This window comes from Eleutherodactylus coqui, chromosome 11 (genome assembly GCF_035609145.1).
Source record: "Eleutherodactylus coqui strain aEleCoq1 chromosome 11, aEleCoq1.hap1, whole genome shotgun sequence".
Lineage (NCBI taxonomy): Eukaryota > Metazoa > Chordata > Amphibia > Anura > Eleutherodactylidae > Eleutherodactylus > Eleutherodactylus coqui.
Window position 1 is genome coordinate 140,522,474 of NC_089847.1, and position 22,276 is coordinate 140,544,749.

Here is a 22,276-nt window from a genome sequence, read left to right on the forward strand (position 1 = left end):
GTTTTATCTCTTTGTTTAGGTTTTACGAGCCGTTTACTTGTCTCGCTATTCATTGTAAGATACTTTGCTGACCCAAAACGCGTCAGTAATTCCTAATCCAGGTTAGTAAGGGGAACGGCGGGAAGCCATAAAAAGCATTTATTTAGCGGGCGGGATGGGAACACTCGGCTGTAAGTACACAATTCACCGCACAACCGCTAACTTGTCCCAAGTATTCCCCCATGTTTAGCGCCGCTGTAAATATCCTTTATTACAAGCAGTTTGCTGTGAGCTCCGCGGATGCAGCGCCGATCTAAGTGTCCCGTTTACATTAAGCCTCTTTATGACTCTTGTTTGATAGAGCGATCTCTAAAAATTTAATGACACTATAAAATAATAAAAATGCCATTAATTTAGCCCGGATCCTGGCGGCGGCGGCGGTAAAGTCACATTAATAAACAGGAGGCAAACAAAAAGCATTGTTACGTGTCAGGCCATAAATCAGGGGCGTAAATTTAAGAGGCGTTTTAGTGTCAGCGCGCCCGTTATTATAGAACGGGCAATAAGTGTATAAAGCATAGTATATAAAACTTTATGAATATGAACAGCGCGCGTCACCGAGGACCGAAGAAGAGATGCATTGTGGGGCAGATGGAGCCAGCAGAATCGGAGGCATTGGACAGCTACCTTGCCACCCCCCATACACACATGTACAGTATGCTCTGACCCCTCTACACGCATGTGTATTGTATGTAGTGAGGAAAAAAAAAAATCTGCTGGCAGATCCCACTGCTGCCCCCCCATCCTCCTCCTTCAGACCTCACTGCTGCCCCCCATCCTCCTCCTTCAGACCCCACTGCTGCCCCCCATCCTCCTCCTTCAGACCTCACTGCTGCCCCCCATCCTTCTCCTTCAGACCCCACTGCTGCCCCCCATCCTCCTCCTTCAGACCTCACTGCTGCCCCCCATCCTCCTCCTTCAGATCCCACTGCTGCCCCCCAGCCTCCTCCTTCAGATCCCACTTCTGCCCCCCATCCTCCTCCTTCAGACCCCACTGCTGCCCCCCAGCCTCCTCCTTCAGACCCCTATCCTCCTCCTTTACACCCCACTACTGCCCCCCTATCCTCCTCCTTCAAACCCCACTGCTGCCCCCCAGCCTCCTCCTTCAAACCCCACTGCTGCCCCCCAGCCTCCTCCTTCAGACCTCACTGCTGCCCCCCATCCTCCTCCTTCAGACCCCACTGCTGCCCCCCATCCTCCTCCTTCAGACCCCACTGCTGCCCCCCATCCTCCTCCTTCAGATCCCACTTCTGCCCCCATCCTCCTCCTTCAGACCCCACTGCTGCCCCCCAGCCTCCTCCTTCAGACCCCTATCCTCCTCCTTTACACCCCACTACTGCCCCCCTATCCTCCTCCTTCAAACCCCACTGCTGTCCCCCAGCCTCCTCCTTCAAACCCCACTGCTGCCCCCCATCCTCCTCCTTCACACCCCACTACTGCCCTCTATCCTCCTCCTTTACACCCTACTACTGCCGCCCTATTCTCCTCCTTCAGACATCACTGCTGCCCCCCATCCTCCTCCTTCGGACCTCACTGCTGCCCCCCATCCTCCTCCTTCGGACCCCACTGCTGCCCCCCATCCTCCTCCTTCAGACCCCACTGCTGCCCCCCATCCTCCTCCTTCAGACCTCACTGCTGCCCCCCATCCTCCTCCTTCAAACCCAACTGCTGCCCCCCCATCCTCCTCTTTCAAACCCCACTGCTGCCCGCCATTCTTGTCCTTCAGACCCCACTGCTGCCCCCCATCTTCCTCCTTCAGACCTCTCTGCTGCCCCCAGCCTCCTCCTTCAAACCCCACAGCTGCCCCCCTATCCTCCTCCTTCAGACCCCACTGCTGCCCCCCATCCTCCTCCTTCAGACCTCACTGCTGCCCCCCATCCTCCTCCTTTAGACCCCACTGCTGCCCCCCATCCTCCTGCTTCAGACCCCACTGCTGCCCCTCATCCTCCTGCTTCAGACCTCACTTCTGCCCCCCAATCTTCCTCCTTTAGACCCCACTGCTGCCCCCCATCCTCCTCCTTCAGACCCCACTGCTGCCCCCCATCCTCCTCCTTCAGACCTCACTTCTGCCCCCCAATCTTCCTCCTTTAGACCTCACTTCTGCCCCCCATCCTCCTCCTTTAGACCCCACTGCTGCCCCCCATCCTCCTGCTTCAGACCTCACTTCTGCCCCCCAATCTTCCTCCTTTAGACCCCACCGCTGCCCCCATCCTCCTCCTTCAGACCCCACTGCTGCCCCCCATCCTCCTCCTTCAGACCTCACTTCTGCCCCCCAATCTTCCTCCTTTAGACCTCACTTCTGCCCCCCATCCTCCTCCTTTAGACCCCACTGCTGCCCCCCATCCTCCTGCTTCAGACCTCACTTCTGCCCCCCAATCTTCCTCCTTCAGACCCCACTGCTGCCCACCATATCCTCCTCCTTTAGACCTCACTGCTGCCCCCCATCCTCCTCTTTCAGACCCCATTGCTGCCCCCCATCCTCCTCCTTTAATTCCCACTGCTGCCCCCCATATCCTCCTCCTTCAGACCTCACTGCTGCCCCCCATCCTCCTCTTTCAGACCCCACTGCTGCCCCCCCTATCCTCCTCCTTCAGACCCCACTGCTGCCCCCCATCCTCCTCCTTCAGACCCCACTGCTGCCCCCCATCCTCCTCCTTCAGACCCCACTGCTGCCCCCCATCCCCCTCTTTCAGACCCCACTGCTGCCCCCCATCCTCCTCCTTCAGACCCCACTGCTTCCCTCCATCCTCCTCCTTAAGCCCCCACTGCTGCCCCCCTATCCTCCTCCTTCAGACCCCACTGCTGCCCCCCATCCTCCTCCTTAAGACCCCACTGCTGCCCCTCATCCCCCTCTTTCAGACCCCACTGCTGCCCCCATCCTCCTTTTTCAGACCCCACTGCTGCCCCCCCATCCTCCTCCTTCAGACCCCACTGCTGCCCCCCATCCTCCTCCTTCAGACCTCACTGCTGCCCCCCATCCTCCTCTTTCAAACTCCACTGCTGCCCGCCATTCTTGTCCTTCAGACCCCACTGCTGCCCCCCATCCTCCTCTTTCAGACCTCACTGCTGCCCCCCAGCCTCCTGCTTAATAACCCAACTGCTACCCCCCAGCCTCCTCCTTCAAACCCCACAGCTGCCCCCCTATCCTCCTCCTTCAGACCCCACTGCTGCCCCCCTATCCTCCTTCAGACCCCACTGCTGCCCCCATCCTCCTCCTTCAGACCTCACTGCTGCCCCCCAATCCTCCTCCTTTAGACCCCACTGCTGCCCCCCATCCTCCTCCTTTAGACCCCACTGCTGCCCCTCATCCCCCTCTTTCAGACCCCACTGCTGCCCCCCATCCTCCTCCTTCAGACCCCTCTGCTGCCCCCCCATCCTCCTTTTTCAGACCCCACTGCTGCCCCCCATCCTCCTCCTTCAGACCCCACTGCTGCCCCCCATCCTCCTCTTTCAGACCCCACTGCTGCCCCCATCCTCCTCCTTCAGACCTCACTGCTGCCCCCCATCCTCCTCCTTAAGACCCCACTGCTGCCCCCCATCCTCCTCCTTAAGACCCCACTGCTGCCCCCCATCCTCCTCCTTCAGACCCCACTGCTGCCCCCCATCCTCCTCTTTCAGACCCCACTGCTGCCCCCCATCCTCCTCCTTCAGACCTCACTGCTGCCCCCCATCCTCCTCCTTCAGACCTCACTGCTGCCCCCAGCCTCCTTTTTCAGACCCCACTGCTGCCCCTCATCCTCCTCCTTTAGACCCCACTGCTGCCCCCCATCCTCCTCCTTCAGACCCCACTGCTGCCCCCCCATCCTCCTTTTTCAGACCCCACTGCTGCCCCCCATCCTCCTCCTTCAGACCCCACTGCTGCCCCCCATCCTCCTTTTTCAGACCCCACTGCTGCCCCCATCCTCCTCCTTCAGACCCCACTGCTGCCCCCATCCTCCTCTTTCAGACCCCACTGCTGCCCCCCATCCTCCTCTTTCAGACCCCACTGCTGCCCCCCATCCTCCTCCTTCAGACCTCACTGCTGCCCCCCATCCTCCTCTTTCAGACCCCACTGCTGCCCCCCATCCTCCTCCTTCAGACCTCACTGCTGCCCCCCATCCTCCTTTTTCAGACCCCACTGCTGCTCCTCATCCTCCTCCTTTAGACCCCACTGCTGCCCTCCATCTTCCTGTCCTTAGCTTATCTCCCCGAATACAGAAAATCCCTGAGGCTGTAGAGCCCCCCGACATCTGTGTGACCCCCTTCTCTTCAGATGATTAGTGTGCTTGACGCTGCGCCTCTGGAGTACGATGTCGCCGTGTAACCTTACTGTGTTCGGCCGCCTTAGTGACCATGGTGGCAGAGTCCTCCAAATGGGGGGCAGCACCCCGTCTTCTGCTACTTGCTAATAGACTTTGGGGAGATTTATGAAAACCGGTGCAAAGGAAACGCAGAGTCATCGTCAATGGCAACCAATACAGCCTGCCTGATCTATTCCTGCTGTAGAGCTGAGGTTTTGCTACATTGTATCAGTCTACACCGTCCTCTGTGTGATGTGCGTATCAGCAGAACAAGTCATGGTCAAACAACGTATCAGTGCTTTCTGGGCAGTTTTCAGACTCTAGATTTACTACAGCAAGCAGAGGTCTTGTAATGGTGAGGAACAAAGTCTGATTTGAAAGTTGCAGAACTTTTCATGAAAGGATGAAGAAACTTGATTTCCAGGCGATTCCTGCAGTCCTCTGCGGGCCGGAAGGTGACAAGTAACATCCGTGCGCTCTCCCATGGAGATGAATACTCAGAAAGGTGTAAAATCCAGTAAGTGGAGGAAGGTGCAGGTCTATGTATACTGCTAGCCAACACCGCCTCCTGTCCGCACCTCCCTAAGGGTCAGTTATAGCATCGGCAGGGGGGCACACAGCAGATCTTCTTGGGAGAGATCAGAATTCGAGAAGTTCAGTGAAGACTGACACTAACAGAGAAAGCAGGTGGGAAGTGACTCCCCCTGCAGGCGGCCACTAGTATGTGTGAGCAGTACCTGAGAAGCTGCTGAGAATGCCCCGCGCGGCAGAGAAGTGGGTCAGCGCACAATGAGACACGCTTGGCTCCTGCATTATGTATTAGGTCTAACACGAAGTGAGCGGCTCGGAGTGAGCTGACATGACATGTAATATTGTAGTAATGAACGGCGCAGCCTCATTATTCGCAGCACAACACGGCGACGCGTTTTGTCTGAAGAGGAGACAACAAGACAAGAGGGAGCGCGCCGCCACCTCGTTACCGTCAGCAGAGCCAGTAAATTAATGAAGACTCTTCATGTAGCGCCGAGATCTGGCTGACTGCGTGCGCCACCGAGCGCAAGAGGGGAGCTCTGCTCACTGCTGTCCCGCAGAAGCCGTGGCGGTGACCGGCAGCTCTTCTGGACGCGCGCCACTTTTGTGTGAGCGAAGATTTTATTATGCATCACCAACAAAACCGCCCAACGCGGCAAATCGCCTTCTTTATTGATACTGGTCGCTGGTTGGCGCCCCTCATACTTGTCGAATTGTCTAAATCTGCCATTTAAGGACTTCGTAGCGAGATGTTTTATCTAAACCTCACCTACTGCAGAAATGCAAAAAGCCACAAACTATGGCACAAATGCGGGATGTGCCAACTCCTTTTACGCCACAACCTGGTAGCTGAACGCTTGATAAACCCCCTTCGGTATTCGGTAATTATCAGGAATGAGGTCTGGTGACACAACAGAAAACCCGTAATAATATGATGCAGGTAGCGCCATTGTTAGCTGCGTGGCGTCAGGAGCAGCTGTGTAGTTGGCATCCAGCAATCTGTGTGACGTCTGTTAACCCTTCTCAGCCCAGGAGGAGGTGGCATTAACCAGTCTCTGCTCTTCTCTCCCCAGGAGCGGGCACATTACGACAATATCGGAGCGCAATTATCGGGGAAACCCAGCGAAGACGGAAAGTTGGGGCCCGGGGTCATTGATCTGACGAGGCCGGAGGACGCAGAAGGTGAGTGAAATGCCAGAATATTGAGGTACTGGGGGCTACTGAAAGCCCGGCACGGTGGCATAGAGATGGCCATGGATGCGGGGCGTCAGTCAGGACTCTAGGATGGCGGCACACATATAATGCCATGATGGGCACAGACGCGTGGTGATTTCACGGTCTGTGTGAAAAAGCGTAACTCTGAGGAGCCTAATTGACTATAGGGGGCATGTGCAGAATAAATGGACAGCAAGGAGCGAAAGTACTCCCGCAGCAAAGCTTCATGGGAAAAAAGTATGCAAATGAATGAGTTTGTGTAAGTGTAGCTGCAGACCCGGAGGGAAGGGGCGCCTGCACGATCATGTGATCTGTAGACGGATGGACGGAGAGGCTGTACAGTACAGCGGCGCGATGAGCCGCCATTCTCATTAAATAGGCTGTTCCTTACGTTCTTACAACTGGTTGTGGAAAACGCGCCACCAATCCGTTCCACCGCGGCGCTCCCAGGCCAAAATAATCACAAACTATTAGCAGGCCGACCGCGTGTCATGTGCAGGGGACGCTTCATGAAAAGAGTGCTAGCTCTGCAGACCATAATCCGATATACCTGCTTAATGAGTCACGTCTACTCCACAGCTGCTGCAGAACCTCATGATGTTTCTCAGCTGCTGCAGAACATCTTGGTACAGACTGAGCTAGGTGTCGGGTGCAGTGGTCCTGGCTGCGGAGGCATCTGCGGGGGTCCCGTTGTTCCGCAGCTGCAGCGGCCGACCAGGTTTTATTTGTGCGCAGTTAAATATAATATCTGCTTGCTAATAATTTTCCATATTAACGATTCGGCATTTTGCAGCCGTGAGAAGAATGTCCCTGATTGTCAATTCTTGCGGCGTCGACGTATTTATAGCGCTGCGGGCAGTTTGGGGGGGGTTCCCCTCTTCTTTACTCGCAGCGCTGTATGAAAGGAAAATGCAGAGACAAAGATGTCAGTGTAGCGCCGGGCGCAACCGCAGCGGGCCGGGCGGGCGAGAAGCGACTGAATATAAAAGCCTCGGATTCTTCCAGCAGGATACAAATAAGACGAGGCGACGCGGGGTGCAAATAAGGCCAGATAAAAACTAGCGGAGTGAGGGGGGCGCGTAGACGGAGCGCTCCCTGCATCCACCAGCCGCCGCAGTCATTAGCTCCTTGAAGACTCAGATGAAAGACCTTCTCCGCAGCCACAGAAGGGCTTGAGCAGATGGCGGCGCGCTGCTCACCGTGCGTCCGGCCACCTTCGGACGCTTCCGTCAGCCCCGCATCCACACAACAAACAAGTCTGTAGCGGCAGGACGGATCCGCTGCTAACGGCCAATTAAATCCCCACCGATCTCCTGTGCGTCAGGAGCACGAGATCTCAGCATGTTCTGGAGGGTTTGTCATGGGGCCGCACTCCAGTGATACCGTATTGCAAGGGGTTGTTATATTCCTTCAGGGACTTTAGACGAACTGCTGTGGCGCCGTTTACACACGGCGGATTTACCGCAGCCGGAAGAATCAACAGCCAGATCCACACCCAATAATCCGAAGCAGAAGGCTGCAGGTGATCTGTTATTCTCAGGCCATGCTGGGAGTTGTAGTGCGCCGGCAGTTTATACTGGCACTAAATGTACCGGGCGACGTACAAGTATTAAACCCAGCAGGTCTAGTAGATGACATTTTTGAAGCCCCTCCCCCTCGCCAGAAGCAGCTTTCGTGCGCCATATTTGTGTGTGACAGGATGATGCAAACGGGAATTCAGAGTGTTGATTTTTCTGTTTTTCCTCCTACAGGGGGCACCACCGTCGTGGAGGCGCGAGTCTACAGGGACGCACGAGGACGCAGCAGCAACGAGCCGCACATCAAACGACCAATGAACGCTTTCATGGTTTGGGCAAAAGACGAACGAAGGAAAATCCTGCAGGCGTTTCCTGACATGCACAACTCTAACATTAGCAAGATCCTGGGTGAGCGCGGGCACCAACCGCAACATTGTACCCCTCCGCCGCCAGCTCAGCAGGCCGCTCCGCTGAGGCGGGGAGGACAATTAGTAGGGAGATGGGGCTGCCCCATAGATCCGTAGGTTAACCCCGTAATGTACTCCCAGGGCAAATGGGAAATCTAGAATTAAAGGAGCTGTACCAGAATGCCAGGTTATTCCCTCACTGCGGGGAGGAGGAGCCTGAAGGGGGCGCTGACCCCCTCAGAGACAGGAGAGCGGGACACAGAGCCACATTCTGTAGATCTGCGGACCCCCACTAGCCAGCAAGAACTCCCTATGCTGTGGAGAGAGAATAACTTGATGTTCTGGTCCAACCCTCTTAAAGCTACGGCGCTACTTCTGAGCACTCTGTTCTACTCCAGTCACATCCAGAGCTGCTGCTACGTCAGCTTATCCTGCAGCCCTATCTGAAGGGGCTTCTGATGTTACGGTCCAGTCCCCTTCAGAGCTGCTGTCACTACTCCGGTTACATCCAGAGCTGCATCCTAGAATCTAGCGTCTCCATCAGACTCTCTTGGCTGGCTTCTCGTTCGCCGCCTCTCACCTGCATAATGTCATTTTCTGTCGTCAAGTTTTTAGGAAAAGCCGTGGAAATAGAGGCAGATAAAGGTGTCCGCCCCCTGCGCGGCTCCCACGCGTGTCGGGCCGTGCAGCTGTTTCCAGGGCGGGCAGAGGCGCTGACACCTTGTTAAATAAGTCACTTTGTTACATTCATATATTTAGACAGCGCGCAGTAACGAGGGATTAGTCCGAGCGCCAGAATCCTCCAAAGTTATTTTAATTGAGTGTTACAGATGCAAAATGGCGGCATTTTAGTGATATTTAATAGCGTTCCTTCATTTCTGCGTCTGCCGCCAAGTATGTGTGACACGGGATAATGAGGGACCTGGAAAAGCTTATCCTGCGCTGGGCAGCGGCCGCGCTCTATTCCCCAAGCGCTGTCCTCTTCCTGCCGGGACGTCCTTGTATCTCGCTGCCGCCCCGAAAAAAGCTTCACGCCCGCTCCGTCTGCTGCCGCTAGTTACCCCGTCGGACAAGTGTTCACCTGATGCAGCTGCCGTAGTCGTCGTTAACGAAGGCAAGCGCTTGTAAAACCTGAGCGTTCTACGGCGCCATGAAGCAGTTCTAGGAAGCTTGGGGACAGCATTAACGCCGCTGCGCCAGAATCCTGCCGTTGTGGTACAAATCAATGTGGACACATTTACTATTAATTAGCGCTCGGGAGTGTCTAGCAAAGTGTTTGGTTTTTTTTGAGTTTGTGCGCGATCTCACTTCAGTAGCTGATGGCGAACAAGTGCCTCCACGTCTCCGGACATAGTTAACCCCATCCTCCCCGCAGCACTTTAACTCGTTTTCATTTTCTTTCCCCACTCTCACAAAAACGTAGCTGTCTCGTCCTCCCCATCGCTATATGAGCGCTCAGTTCTTGCGGGACGAGTCGTATTTCTCTGCGCTGCTATTTAATCTACCGCCTTGTATCGGAAAACTTTAAGAACATTTCTAAGTGGAGAAGGAGATTCAGCCTTCACTGTGAGATGATGGCGGTATCTGCCTCTTCACCCTGCGGCTCGCGGCGGTCTGTAGCTGCGCAGCTCTCTCCCTCGCACACTGCTGAAGTCGTTCCCCTTTTCCTGACGGAGTCCATCCTGCAGGATTAATCATCCAGTTTAATAAATTAGACTTTTATGAGCGATCCCAATTTTTTCTTTTTAGGTTTATTGTTGCAAAAATTGGGGAAAAGAGGAGGGGGGGGGGGGGTTATGAATATCTTTACATTTATTAATAAAGTAAATATATATTATTCTTAATTTCACAGTTTTTTTAATTTATTTTTTTTAATTCCCAGAGGCTCCTCAACTGATGACTTGTACAATATGCTGTAATACTTCAGTATTGCTGTATATCGTGCTTTGTCCTGGCCCAGGCTACATCTAAATGGTTAATCGGCCAGGATCAGTTGTGTCTGATGTCGGCCGTTGTGGCCGGGTGCCTTATAGAGTGGGCTCAGTTCACTGAGACCCTACTGTACATGTATGAAGGGTTACGGGTGTGATAGATTTATTAACATGATGCCACAATTTGATACATTTGTAGCATTTGCACTGCAGAAAGGAAAAAAGCTGCTATAAACGTGCCCCAGAGCAACGGCAGACCGGTAGGGTTATGTGCGGCCGTATGCGCCCTGTAGACCCGGCCCCAGATGCAGCCTGCTCCGTAAATCTTCTACGCCTTTCAGATAGTAGCCAGTGGGGTGTGAGGCCACTAACCGGAGACATTGGGCTACTGTCCATGCTCTCAATTGTGGAAGTACAAGTTACAGCCGACTGACCCTAAATCGGGATATTGGGGCCTCCTGACTCTCCCAGACAGCTGATGTGACCCGGTAGATGTGACAGCCCCACCGGAAGAGGCCTGAAGGCGATGGCCGTCCTGACAGATGAGCTCCTATTTCCGCGGCTCGCTGCCATGTTCCTGTGTCTTATTGTGTGACTTCCCACGGAATGAGTCTATTCAGAATATTGTAATCAGCCATTCACTGGCAGAGCGGTTCAAGGCTGAGGGCGACGGCGCCGATCCCGGGAGTCACAGCAACTTGTGTAGCCTTGAGTTCTTCAACATTCAACCAGGAGACTGAAAACCTTTGTAAAAGTGGAGGATGAAGTTGTGTTCATTTGTAATTAGCATTTCAATACGGTGGTGGGGGGGGGGGGGCGATGATGCGATTGTGTTTTCTTACGGCCGTTGAATATTGTGTATATCCCTGGAGGGTCTTGTGTCCGCCGCCTCGCTGATGTTCGCTGAAAGGCGCTTTGGCTTTAAGATTTTCTTGTCCATTTTTCTCTGTCTGCAGGTTCCCGCTGGAAATCCATGTCCAATCAAGAGAAACAACCTTACTATGAAGAACAGGCGCGACTGAGCAAGATCCACCTAGAGAAGTATCCCAACTACAAGTACAAGCCGCGGCCGAAGCGTACCTGCATCGTGGACGGCAAGAAGCTGCGCATCGGAGAGTACAAGCAGCTGATGCGGTCCCGACGGCAGGAGATGCGCCAGTTCTTCACTGTGGGGTGAGTGGCGGCACAGAACAGGCTGCGGAGGGAAGCTCAGAGACCTGCTTCACACTGAGCCGAGCACTTCCACAACCAATCTGCAGCATGTTAGAAACTCCACAGGAAGTCTATTTATGCTGCAGCATAGACCTCTGGGAATGCAAGGGTTAAATCCCGCAGCAGCCAAACCTGCACCATTTAGGGGGGGATTTACAGAGTAGTTGCTGCAGGATTTCCATTAGGGGATGCGATTACACGCGTGTGAAGGTGGCCTAAAAGTACCAGCTTACCCGGGCAATACAGAACATGAATTCCGATGATGCCAACGCTGGTTATTAGGGCGCCAGTGGAGGCGTAGCTTAAAGCTTCTGGTGTAAACTCTATACCCGGGCCACCAACCATAATGCTGCATTCCTAGTAGTGGGCTCCCTATATGGAGGAGAGGCCTTATGGGCCCGGGTGCGACCGCATCCCCTATAGCCCCACCCCTGGGCGCCAGCCACTTCTCAGTCGGCAGCTATAGGTGATGTGGATCATCGTACAGCAATAAAGAGAAATAGTAAAAATAAGGATAATGGAGGAACGTCCGATAGACCCCTCATAGGGAGAGGATCCACAGAAGCCCAGGACGGATGACGTTTGTGTAATTATGTAAGCAGTCCTAATGCTTGCTGAGCAAGAAGATGGCAAAGCGCTGCGATCATTAGAATGCCCGGGCGATGGACCCTTCACATGCTGCCTGGTGGTTTTTCTTGTTTCTTGGCGTCATTTCTGTCCAATTATTACCGCTTTCTTTGTATACAATGTATTTTTGTGATGTCTGTCTGATTTATGTCCGTGGGCAGCTTGGACCTTCTCAGCATCAGGGGAGGGGGGCACATACTTGTTGCCAATACATACAGTATATATAACATTAGTATATCTTGTACCTCTCTGGTCCGCCGTCTTCTGCCCTCCTGCTCATTGTCTTGTTTTGCACATTGCAGGCAGCAGCCTCAGATCCCGATCAGCACAGCGACCGGCGTGGTGTATCCGGGGGCGATCAGTATGGCCGCCACCACGCCGTCCCCGCAGATGACGTCAGATTGCTCCAGCACCTCCGCCAGCCCCGAGCCCAGCATCCCCGTCATACAGAGCACCTACGGCATGAAGCTGGACGCCGGCGCTCTGGGTGCGAACGATCTGATAAATGGGGAGGATGAAATGGAAATGTATGACGAGTACGACGAGGAGCCTAAATCAGACTATAGCAGCGACAATGAAGCCAATGAGGTTGTCGGCACCAACTAACAGGACACTTTACCCCACATTGGAGGGGTGGGGGACAATCTGTTCCTGACTTTGGAGTTTTGAACAAACGTTTCTTACAGAGCCTGCATGCGTCTGTGGTCTCCACAATCATCAGCAGAATGGTCTTAATATTTCATGTGTGACACAAAATGACCCCCGAGTTTTTTCTTGAACTTTTTTTAATTTTATTTTAAGTGAACACATATGTAAAAAGTGAAAGAAAAAAAACTCTTGGCCATCAGGACTTGAACTGAAGCGGCAGCCGTCTGATGAGTCTTACATTTAGTGTGTTTTCCTCTTTGAATGCTGATAGTTTTGAGTTACTGTTTTTGGATGGGGTATAACATTCTCACTCAGGTATGTACCAGCCAACAAGTTGTGAATGTGTTTTTATGCTGAATTACTTTAGAGATAGGTACTGATTTTTACAGACATAGACGCCTGCGCAGAACTCTCCGCGGTGGAACGTCTTCGGACGCCTTTTCCATCTCGATCCATCATTTTGGTGCCAAACCATCTGCTCAGATCTTGTAACCAGTCGGTGGACGTCTTAAAGAAAGAAAAAAGTCTTAGAAATGCCAAGATCGCTGCCGTTTGCATGAAATGATCTTAGTTGCTCCCATCTTGTCTTAAGAGGTTCTCGCAGCCTGTTGCTTTCCATAGACATACAGCGTGCTCAGGGTGCGGTGAAGCTGCTGATGGGCAGGTAGGTTGACCTACCTTTGGCCATGAGCTTGGGTCATTAGCAACGTGCCATATTGAAGCCCTCCGGCTCGTCAGGCCCCTGTTTACCTGTGCATTCAGTCTTAACACACGCTCTTAATTTGATACTATTCATTCCAGAATGCAAAGGGTCCACCGCAGTCTGAGAGTCGCCCCGCAGCTCTGGCTCAGAGGAATGAGAAAGTGGTTGTGCAATATGGAGAGATCTTCTCTAGAAAAGTATCTAAAGACTGTGGACACCTTCTGGAGGCATTTTCACTTGATTGCATGTACTTTGGGCTAAAGATAGGGTTTAATTACAAGTGCAGCCTGAGTCTCAGTAGGAGATCCGTCAGTGAGGCCGGCCTGAGTCTCCTCTGCTCTCTCCTCTCCTGCACCTCAGAGGAGAAGAGAGACGAGGGCTGAAAATTCACAGACCGTCTAGAGTGAATGGAGGCGGAGCGGCTGCAGATCTCCCCCGGCACCATTAAGGGTAAACAGGCGGCTTCTTCACACGGGCCCATCATTGTTTGATTTTTGTGCCTGCAAAACTGAAACAAACAAATTCTCCTTCGCCGTTCAGTCGCCGGCGGCTCTTGTACCGAACAACCAGTGATAATCTGAATGATTCAATGTAAAGGGACCCTAAGCCGTCGGCCGGCACCCTGAGGAATCCCTTACGGAGACTCAGCCTGCAGTGTCTATATACAGGGATATGTAGAAGCTGCAGCATGTTTCATTAAAGCCAATTACAGGAATGGTTGTAAAATGCCGCTAACGGCGTCCGCAGCCTTTAATGACTGCAGGTGACTGGGGACATCATTGTTTTCCTTCTCCCATCCAGCTTAGATACATCCTGTCAGGTTAGATACATGATTGTTGGCCAGTCAATAGTGGAAGACATCCCTACGTGCCAAGCGACTACTGCCCCGTCTACCAAGGATTGGAGACGCCCCGGAAATAGTTGAGAAACATTCCTCTCACGGCCGGCCGGTCAGTCTGGCTGCAGTTTAATAAGATCCATTCAGTCTTCCCGTATATTCTGCGAATAACACGACGGAGGGCGGTCCGGATAACAACATGGTGGGCTGACCCGTATCACGGATGTAACCGCTCCGCGTGTCGTCCTGCGGGACGGGCGGCTTCCAATCCTTCTGGTAATCGGCTTCCAGAAAGTCTTACAGTCGTCTACAGCAGGAGAACGTTTTGGTATTTTTTTCAGCGTTTGGCGATTGTTCTTGCGCGGCTTTGATCGTTGCGTCGCTATTTTTATACATTTAGATTAGTTTTTTTTTTTTTTTAAAACAATCATAACAAAAAAATAAAGAAACAAAAAATCTAATTTTAGTGACAAAAAGCCAGCGGCCGTTCCCTGACCCCGAGGCGCCGCCGCAAGCACTGGACAGAGATGGTGGTTTGTCACTTCTGACTAATGTGAAGCTGTCGTATGAACAAGTGTCGCCTGCTCCGGACTCGGGGGCGCTGCGCAGTCTTCCCATCCGAGTCACTTATATATATATACATAGTCTTTTATTGTCTACTTATTTCATTTATTTATGCGAAACGCTTTGCTGGTTTGACTGCTTGGTTGTAGCTCCAGAATGGCGCCGTCCGCGGGGGCTGCACGACTGCTCTTGTCATTCGCAAGGCAAACCTCAAAATCACCAAACAATCGTATGCACTGACAAAAGAGATATAGAGAAAAGTATTACATATCAAGATCGACCTCCTTATTTATTGCCGATAGGAATAATGTAACCAATAGCGACAATCGTGAAGCCGGGCGCCCCCCCCCATGTAAATAGGGACTCGTTAGACACAGCGATTGATCTTACTATCTGCCTCACATTAGTCTTTGTTGTTCTGGGAACAATGTTAAATATCGTTGCACCCCGACTGCAGGAATAATGGAACAGTCCGATGGGCTGGCGAGGAGAGCGGGCGTCTGACCGTATGGGACGTCTCAGACCGCGGCGCGTCGTCCCCAATCTACAAATAACACTTCAGGTCTATAATATACTGACGCGTTTCACGCCTCCTACAATCATCTGCAAACGGCTGAAACGCATCACAAATGAGAAGGTTTTAGTGTTCAATCACATGATAAAGAGTACGAAACAACCTTGTGAATATTCTGGATCCCTCTGAGCTCAGCTACATCGATTGGTGACAATGTGGCCTGTCGATCCGCTGTGGGACTCGTGCCAACAATCCCCTCAGCTGCATCCAGCGCAGGCGCCCCGGTCAGCGCCTCCCCGGGAGCGTCTGGCGGTCACCTACAGTGAATGGTCTGGAGTGGCGGTGGCCAGGGACACTTTAGCAGTGGGTCGGGCTTATTTTCTCATTGTACTGGCTTACACGACATGATTGGCAGATTCAGACGGTCGCGCCAAACAGCGCAGTCAGCTGACATTTTACAGCAGGACCGACGACATCTCATTGACCATTATGAACGATCTATTGGCTACCAGAATGGTCAGATGCGTCACTTTGGGCTCCTTTGTCTCCAGCGTCGGCCAGAGACGCTATGGGGGCGGTTACTGTGCTATAAAGCCCCTGGAAGCTGCGGCCCATAAACCTGCAGACCGTGTTGTACAGATAAAACTATTTGTCGCTGCACTTTTGTTGCTCGTCTTGAAATGATTTAACAGGCAATAATCTGTGCGGTAAGATTAGCGGCGAGGCTGAAGGCAGAGGGCACCGCCACCAGTAGTGGGACCACCCAGGATCAGAGCCCACGTATAGTCTAAGTGGTGTACCCATGTAGCAGAGCAGGTGTAGGACAATGCGCAACCTACGGCTCTGCTGCATCTGACTGATTGCTGAGGCCGTGAATAAACCCTGACCAGAGGGGGCGCCGCGCGACACTATATAACCTAGTATTTATAATAGCGGCTTCCTAGCCATGCCGACGACTCTTCATTCTTGTAAGGTACCAAACATCTGTTGCAGCAGAATAGCTTGAGGCGTTGCATGTAAGAAGTTGGATCTAATGGCGGGAGACCTGGATGGGACGGCGTCCTCGTCTTATGGGGGGAGGAAGTGACGGGTGTGAGGAGTCTTGTAGGATTTCTGCATCATTATTACTTACGGTACTTGGGTATTTCCGTCCCTCGCCGGCTGGCATCGCATCCATAGCGGAGCAGCTCACGCCCGGCCGGCAGGGACTTGCACTTTACTAAACTTAAGGGTTAAATTATAGGATTAATAAATAGCTTTGAACATGGATATCGGGGGGCTTCATGATTGTGACTGACGAGGAGGGGGGGTGTAGAATATCCTGGCAGGCGGCAGAACTGCTGATTACATGGTGTGGACTGGTAATGGGGTCCTACTTCACCCCACAAGGAGGAGGCTACTAGCTAATGTCTTGTATGCATCTTCACAGTCCTGCTGGTTGCTGATTGGTGCATCTCCAACTGAACTGCAATCCCATGATGCACTATGGGGGCTTATATACCCCTCTATCTAACTGCTCCCCGTCTCCTGCAATCCTCCACATGTTGTGCAAGCGCTGGGGGAGAGGAGACGTCTGGCGTCTGAGTGTGAGTGGAGTATAAGGGGAAAATGGAAACAGAAGACAAGCAGCAACCAGGAGAACTGTGAATGCAGCTCTGGAGGTCCTGAGATAGAAAACGTTCCATCGCCAGAACAGCGCCATCTACCCGACTGCTATGTAGCTCCATAGTGAAACCCTGATGTGAGGCTGAGGACTGAGTAGATTTGGCCCCGTGGTACAGAAGACCCCGCTGACAACCCCAAGCTCCACACCTCATAGCCGGGTGTCAGGAGACGCTCCTTCCAGGAACTGTAGAGTCTCACTTCATGCAGTTTAGGAGTAGAACTAAGAGTCCGGGACTTACTACCAGCTCATCGGTGGAGGGGGAACAACGCAGACTGGCTTAGTGCTCCCGCCAGACCATGTAATAGACGGGACGCAATATAATGTGTCGGACCCGCCCCCTTATTAGATGTCTACTATTGATGGCCCCGGACGCAGACGTCCGCGCCGGAGAGCCCAACGCGTTTCACACTCAGTTACATTTGGCGCCTCCATCGTCGAAGAGTTCAGACAATTTCGATTAGAATGTGAAATAAAGTTTGAGGTCACCGCGTGCTTCTCGTCAACGACCGCGACACCCGCTGCCTGCGCAGTTCGCACTCGCTGACCTCAGTTTACAAAAGCACTTGTTACATTTCAGTTCTTGTCACCCCTCCCCCGCTCCCTTGTTTTGTACAGTGGTTTATGTTGTATTTTCTATGAAGCTGTAGAACATTTTTTGATAGCCCCCCCCATGTATCCCCTCTAGACGGACGTGTAACGCTCATCTCTTAGCCGTACACGATGTTAGAATCGCTGTGGACACATTTGTTGCTGCGCGCCGAACGCAGAAGACTTTGTCAGAGACTCAAGAGGAACTTTACGCCAGGAATGAAATATTTAATGTAAGCTCTGCTTGGCTAATGAGGCCCGTCGGCCGGGTCACACATAATGGGATACGTGCAAATACAGAAAGCTGCCTGCACATTGCAGACCGCCCCAGCCTGCCTTGTCTGTTCGTCTTCCTTGTGTCGGTTTGTCTGATGCTTTCTTATCTTCGTTTTGTCTTATAAGTTAAGGTAGGAAAAAAAGAAGAAAAAAATTGCAACCTTTTTTTACATTGTATCCCCGCAGTTTATAGCAAAATAAAGAATACAAAGCGGCTTTGCGTTTCTGTTCTTCCCCATGGTCCAGCGGCTTGTAGCTGGCGCCCCTCCCTACATGACATGTAATTGTTTGTGATGTATATTGTGAGCTTGTACTTTATGTTAATTTAATCAGCACAATTCACTGACATGCTGGACTGACATGCTTGCTGCTCCTCGGAAGCAGAAGGTTCTTGCGTCTTGATATCTCGCTGGGGGGGGGGGGGGGGGTACCTCAGAACGCCCGCGCTCACCATTTGAAGAGTTTTGTGACTTTGTAAGATACCGGTACCCTCGTAGGCCGACGGCTTATGATTATTTGGGCGTTTAGGGGAAATAGAACAAAGAGAAAAACTAAACTTGTGTTATTGCTGCTTTGAATATGTTTTAAAAGTCTGAAAATGTAAATAGTTTATCAAGAAAATCTTGTACAGTCCAGTGTAAAGTTTTTAACTGAACTTTAAAAAAGTTGCCATCACTTGTGTCTCACAGTCTCCTCTCGGTACATTACCTGTTTGCTAAAGGTAACAGAGAACAATCAATAAATCTGCTCCGAATGATGAACCGCTCGCTTTGACTCCTTTCATGCAGTATTGATATGAGGTAACGGCGTTGACCGGTGGCTCGGAGGATCTGGAGAGACGAGCTGCACTTCAGCCCCCGCGGCACGTGGCGTGCTCACCATAAAGTGTTTAACGGGCCGTGTTAGGGAAGACATTAACCTGTAAAATGACCTATTTATGCTAATTTACCTCAAGACCGTCCCTCCGACCTAATCGATTCACCACCACTCCATCTTTTGTACTGATGTTGACACTTACTGATTAAAGATACATTTGTTTTACGACACTCGCGTCTGTCTGGTGTTTTCTACATTACCGCAGTCCAAGTATTGGGGTCACCAGCGCATTGGGGGGCTCAACTCATATTTGACGTATATCAAATAATGAACCACAGAATACAAGTAGTATCGATACACGGACACCTGGGGGCGATACCTGGGGCACAGCGCAGCTATCCCAACTATCTAGCGGTTTACCCCCATCTCCAGTGTGATACTGCAAACACCAGAAGGCGGGGGTCCCACGGGATGGATCTCCAGCAGAATCCTTGCGGATTGGCCACAACAAAAAATCCACGAGAATTCCGCTGGAAATCCGCAGCTGCAGGTTTGGAGCGGCTTCGCCACCTGCATTTCTGCTGCGGCCGTCTCTCCCCATAGAGAGCAGAGGGGCCGCTGCGGAAAATAAAATAATGACATGCTGCGTATTGAATTTTCGCGCCGCATGGCCATTTCCGTAATGGATTGGCTGCAGTGTGTTGATGAGATTTTTGCAAAATTTCATCCACTTTGCTGGCTAATCTCGGGATTAGGAGCCGCGGGCGGAACTTCCATACAGACAATCCGCACAGAAATTCCGCAAATCCATCCCATGTGAACCGAGCCTAAGAGGTCGGAGAGGTTTGTGTTCACATTGTATTTCAGACCTCCATGGACAAGCCAAGCGGGCCGCCCCACTCCTGACCGCCTGATGCACCCTGTACATGAGTTCCATCATTAGTCTAATTGCTTTTACACGGAACGACGTTAAGATTCAAACGATCCAGTGATTTTTTTGAACGATCTTCAGTGTAAATGCGGCCGACGACTGAATGACGAAAGATCATTTGTGGCGGCTTACGAACAAAATCTGTGTGAAGATCCGCACCGCCGGTCAATTTGTGCAGAGATTCTGAGCGGGTTTATTCTGCATTGTGTGAATGCGATTTATTAAAGGGGGTTTGCAGGACTAAGATATTGATGCTCTATCCAAAGGCAAGTCACTAATATCAGACCACTGGGGAATCCGCTGCTCAGGACTCAGCAGTTGGAAGAGGCCACGGCGCCCCAATGAGTGCTGCAGCCTCTTCTCAGGCCAGTGCCGTCACATTCATCGATCACATGGCTGGAGAGCAGCTCAGTCACATTCAAGTGAATGGGATTGGGTTGCTATACCAGGCACGGCCACTAAACTATGTACAGCGCTGTACTTTGTAAGCACTAAAGCGGCCACTGCACTCACCTAAGTGTTGTGGCCATTTCAAAAACTGATCGCCGGACGTCTGCAGCGGCAGACCCCCCCACCCCCACCCCCAATTTGATAATGATTGGATGGGTTGTCAATATCTTAGTCTTTGGAAACCCCTTTAAAGTCCCATCCACTTTGCTGCTTATGTAAAAGCTATGGATTTTGTGCCCCGTGTGAACATAGCTTAAGAGGGATAGCCAAGATATTGTGTTTGTTGTACAGTGTACACTGCAGAAGTCACATGAAATCTTGTGTCCAGCCAATGGGGTGAGGCCACACAGGGCGGCACTGACGAAGCCAAGGCCGCAGTTTTTCCTTTGATTGAAAGAGGCTGCAGGATTTTGCCAGAAAACAATTGTTTTACCCACAAAAACAAGCAGCCAATTGTAACGGGCGCATCTTTGCATGTGAAACAGTTGGTTGCCAGCAAAATTATTTGACCACTCAATCCATTTAAAAACCGCAGTGGCCATTGAGGCTTCTGGTGACTTTGTTGCCACATTACTGCTACCGTACCTTGTGTGACCTCACCATAAATGAAGCAGCCTTTTCCCCTCTCTACCAGCAGGAAGTCCCAGCACTACGCAGCAGTTGTTTTACACCAGATGTTGAGGAACGCCGATCATCACCTCCTACACTTATGCCCAATGTCCACAGGCCCCTAGGGATACACGGGCGTCCACACATGAATTAAAGAATGTGGATTTGTTTTTTGGACCTTTCGGTTCGGAAAACAAATCGCAGCCCGCTCCATTTCAGTGCGGATTCCGCACGGACGGCTTCCATTGAACTGTGGATGGGCCGTGGATTCCACGGGAAAGCAGGAGTCTAAAAAACTCGACTACGCATGTGTGGCGGCGCGCAGGTTAACGCTTCCGTACACATCTGCAGTGAAGAAGATAGAAGACACAGACTGGTAAGAAGAAGACCTGTAGTGTCCTCGGCCGCGAGCAGGGTTGGATTATGCTACGGGCTACAACATGCGGAATCTGATCTGCCCGTGGATATGAGGCAGTGGAAATAGTATTTAGTCAGCAGACTGGGGGTGTGGAGGTTTTAGGTAAGAGGGCTCTCAGTCATTTCTAATACAGTGCAGAAAACATATAGTATATGATTGAAGGACTTTTGGAGCTTTTACACGGAGCCATTATGGGGGTCAAAAGCAAAGGAAAAGTGCAAGATGCTCTAGGATATTTACACAATGAAAATGGTGAATTGGTTATAAACGATGAAGAGAAGGCAGAACTTTTAAATTCCTATTTTGTTTCTGTTTTCTCTCAGAAAGTAGATGTAACATCAGCTGATCTTCCCTGTGCTATTGGGGGAATAAAAGAATGCAGACTATCTGTAAGCAGAGAGATGGTGAGGGAACACTTAGCTAACTTACATGAATTCAAGTCTCAAGGTTGTCCCTATCTTCAAAAAAGGGAAGAAGGTGGATCCAGGAAACTACAGGCCTGTGAGCCTGACTTCTATACTGGGAAAGATCTCTGAACATATTATTAAACAGCATGTATGCAAGTACTTGGATGAGAATGGAGTAATTAACCAGAGCCAGCATGGGCTTGTAACAAACAAGTCATGCCAGACTAATCTAATGTCCTTCTATGACAGAATCACCGACTGGGTTGATCAGGAAAATGCAGTGGATATAGTATATCTTGGCTTTAGTAAAGCATTTGACAAAGTATCTCATACCATACTTATTGAGAAAGTGACCAAATATGGGATTTACAAGACAACTGTTAGGTGGATTCACAACTGGCTGAGTGATCATACTCAAAGAGTGGTCATAAATGGCTGCACATCCAAGTGGAAGAATGTATCAAGTGGGGACCACAAGGCTCTGTCCTAGGCCCAGTGTTGGTCAGCATTGTTATAAATGATCTGGAGGAGGGAATTGATGGGAAACTGATCAAATTTGCTGACGACACAAAGCTAGGAGGGATAGCTAACACTAGGGAAGAGAGGGAGAGGATTCAAAAAGGTCTAGAAAAGCTTGCACAGTGGTCGGCGACTAACAGAATAGTATTTAACAAGGAGAAATGCAAAGTCCTACATCTGGGCAAGAAAAATGAAGAAAGCACATACAGAATGGGAGGAATTGGGCTAAGCAGCAGCACATGTGAGAAAGACTTGGGTATACTAATAGATCATAGACTGAACATGAGTCAACAATGTGATGCAGCAGCCAAAAAGGCAAACACAATTCTGGGATGTATTAAGAGAAGCATAGAGTCTAGATCATGTGACGTCATTATCCCCTCTACTCTTCCTTAGTCTGACCTCATCTGGAATACTGTGTCCAGTTCTGGGCACCCCACTTTATACAAGACATGGACAAACTGGAGCAAGTTCCGAGAAGAGTCACCAAGATGGTGAGCGGTCTGCAAATCATGTCCTATGAGGAACAGGTAAAGGATCTGGGAATGTTTAGCAGAAGAGAAGGCTGAG

The 22,276-nt window shown here is 51.4% G+C and overlaps 1 protein-coding gene across 7 annotated transcripts in view; it reads left to right on the forward strand.

Annotated features, from left to right (window-relative positions):
- SOX6 (SRY-box transcription factor 6) overlaps nt 1-18,602 on the forward strand; it is a 461,372-nt gene extending 442,770 nt beyond the window's left edge. For all 7 annotated transcript variants that reach the window (XM_066583692.1, XM_066583696.1, XM_066583695.1 and 4 more), the window contains 4 exons: nt 5,924-6,032; nt 7,817-7,990; nt 10,877-11,093; nt 12,062-18,602. In XM_066583692.1, coding sequence (XP_066439789.1) covers nt 5,924-6,032; nt 7,817-7,990; nt 10,877-11,093; nt 12,062-12,365 — 804 coding nt within the window. In that variant the 3' untranslated portion in view covers nt 12,366-18,602. The remainder of the gene's footprint in view (nt 1-5,923; nt 6,033-7,816; nt 7,991-10,876; nt 11,094-12,061) is intronic.
- The last annotated feature ends 3,674 nt before the right edge of the window (nt 18,603-22,276 follow it).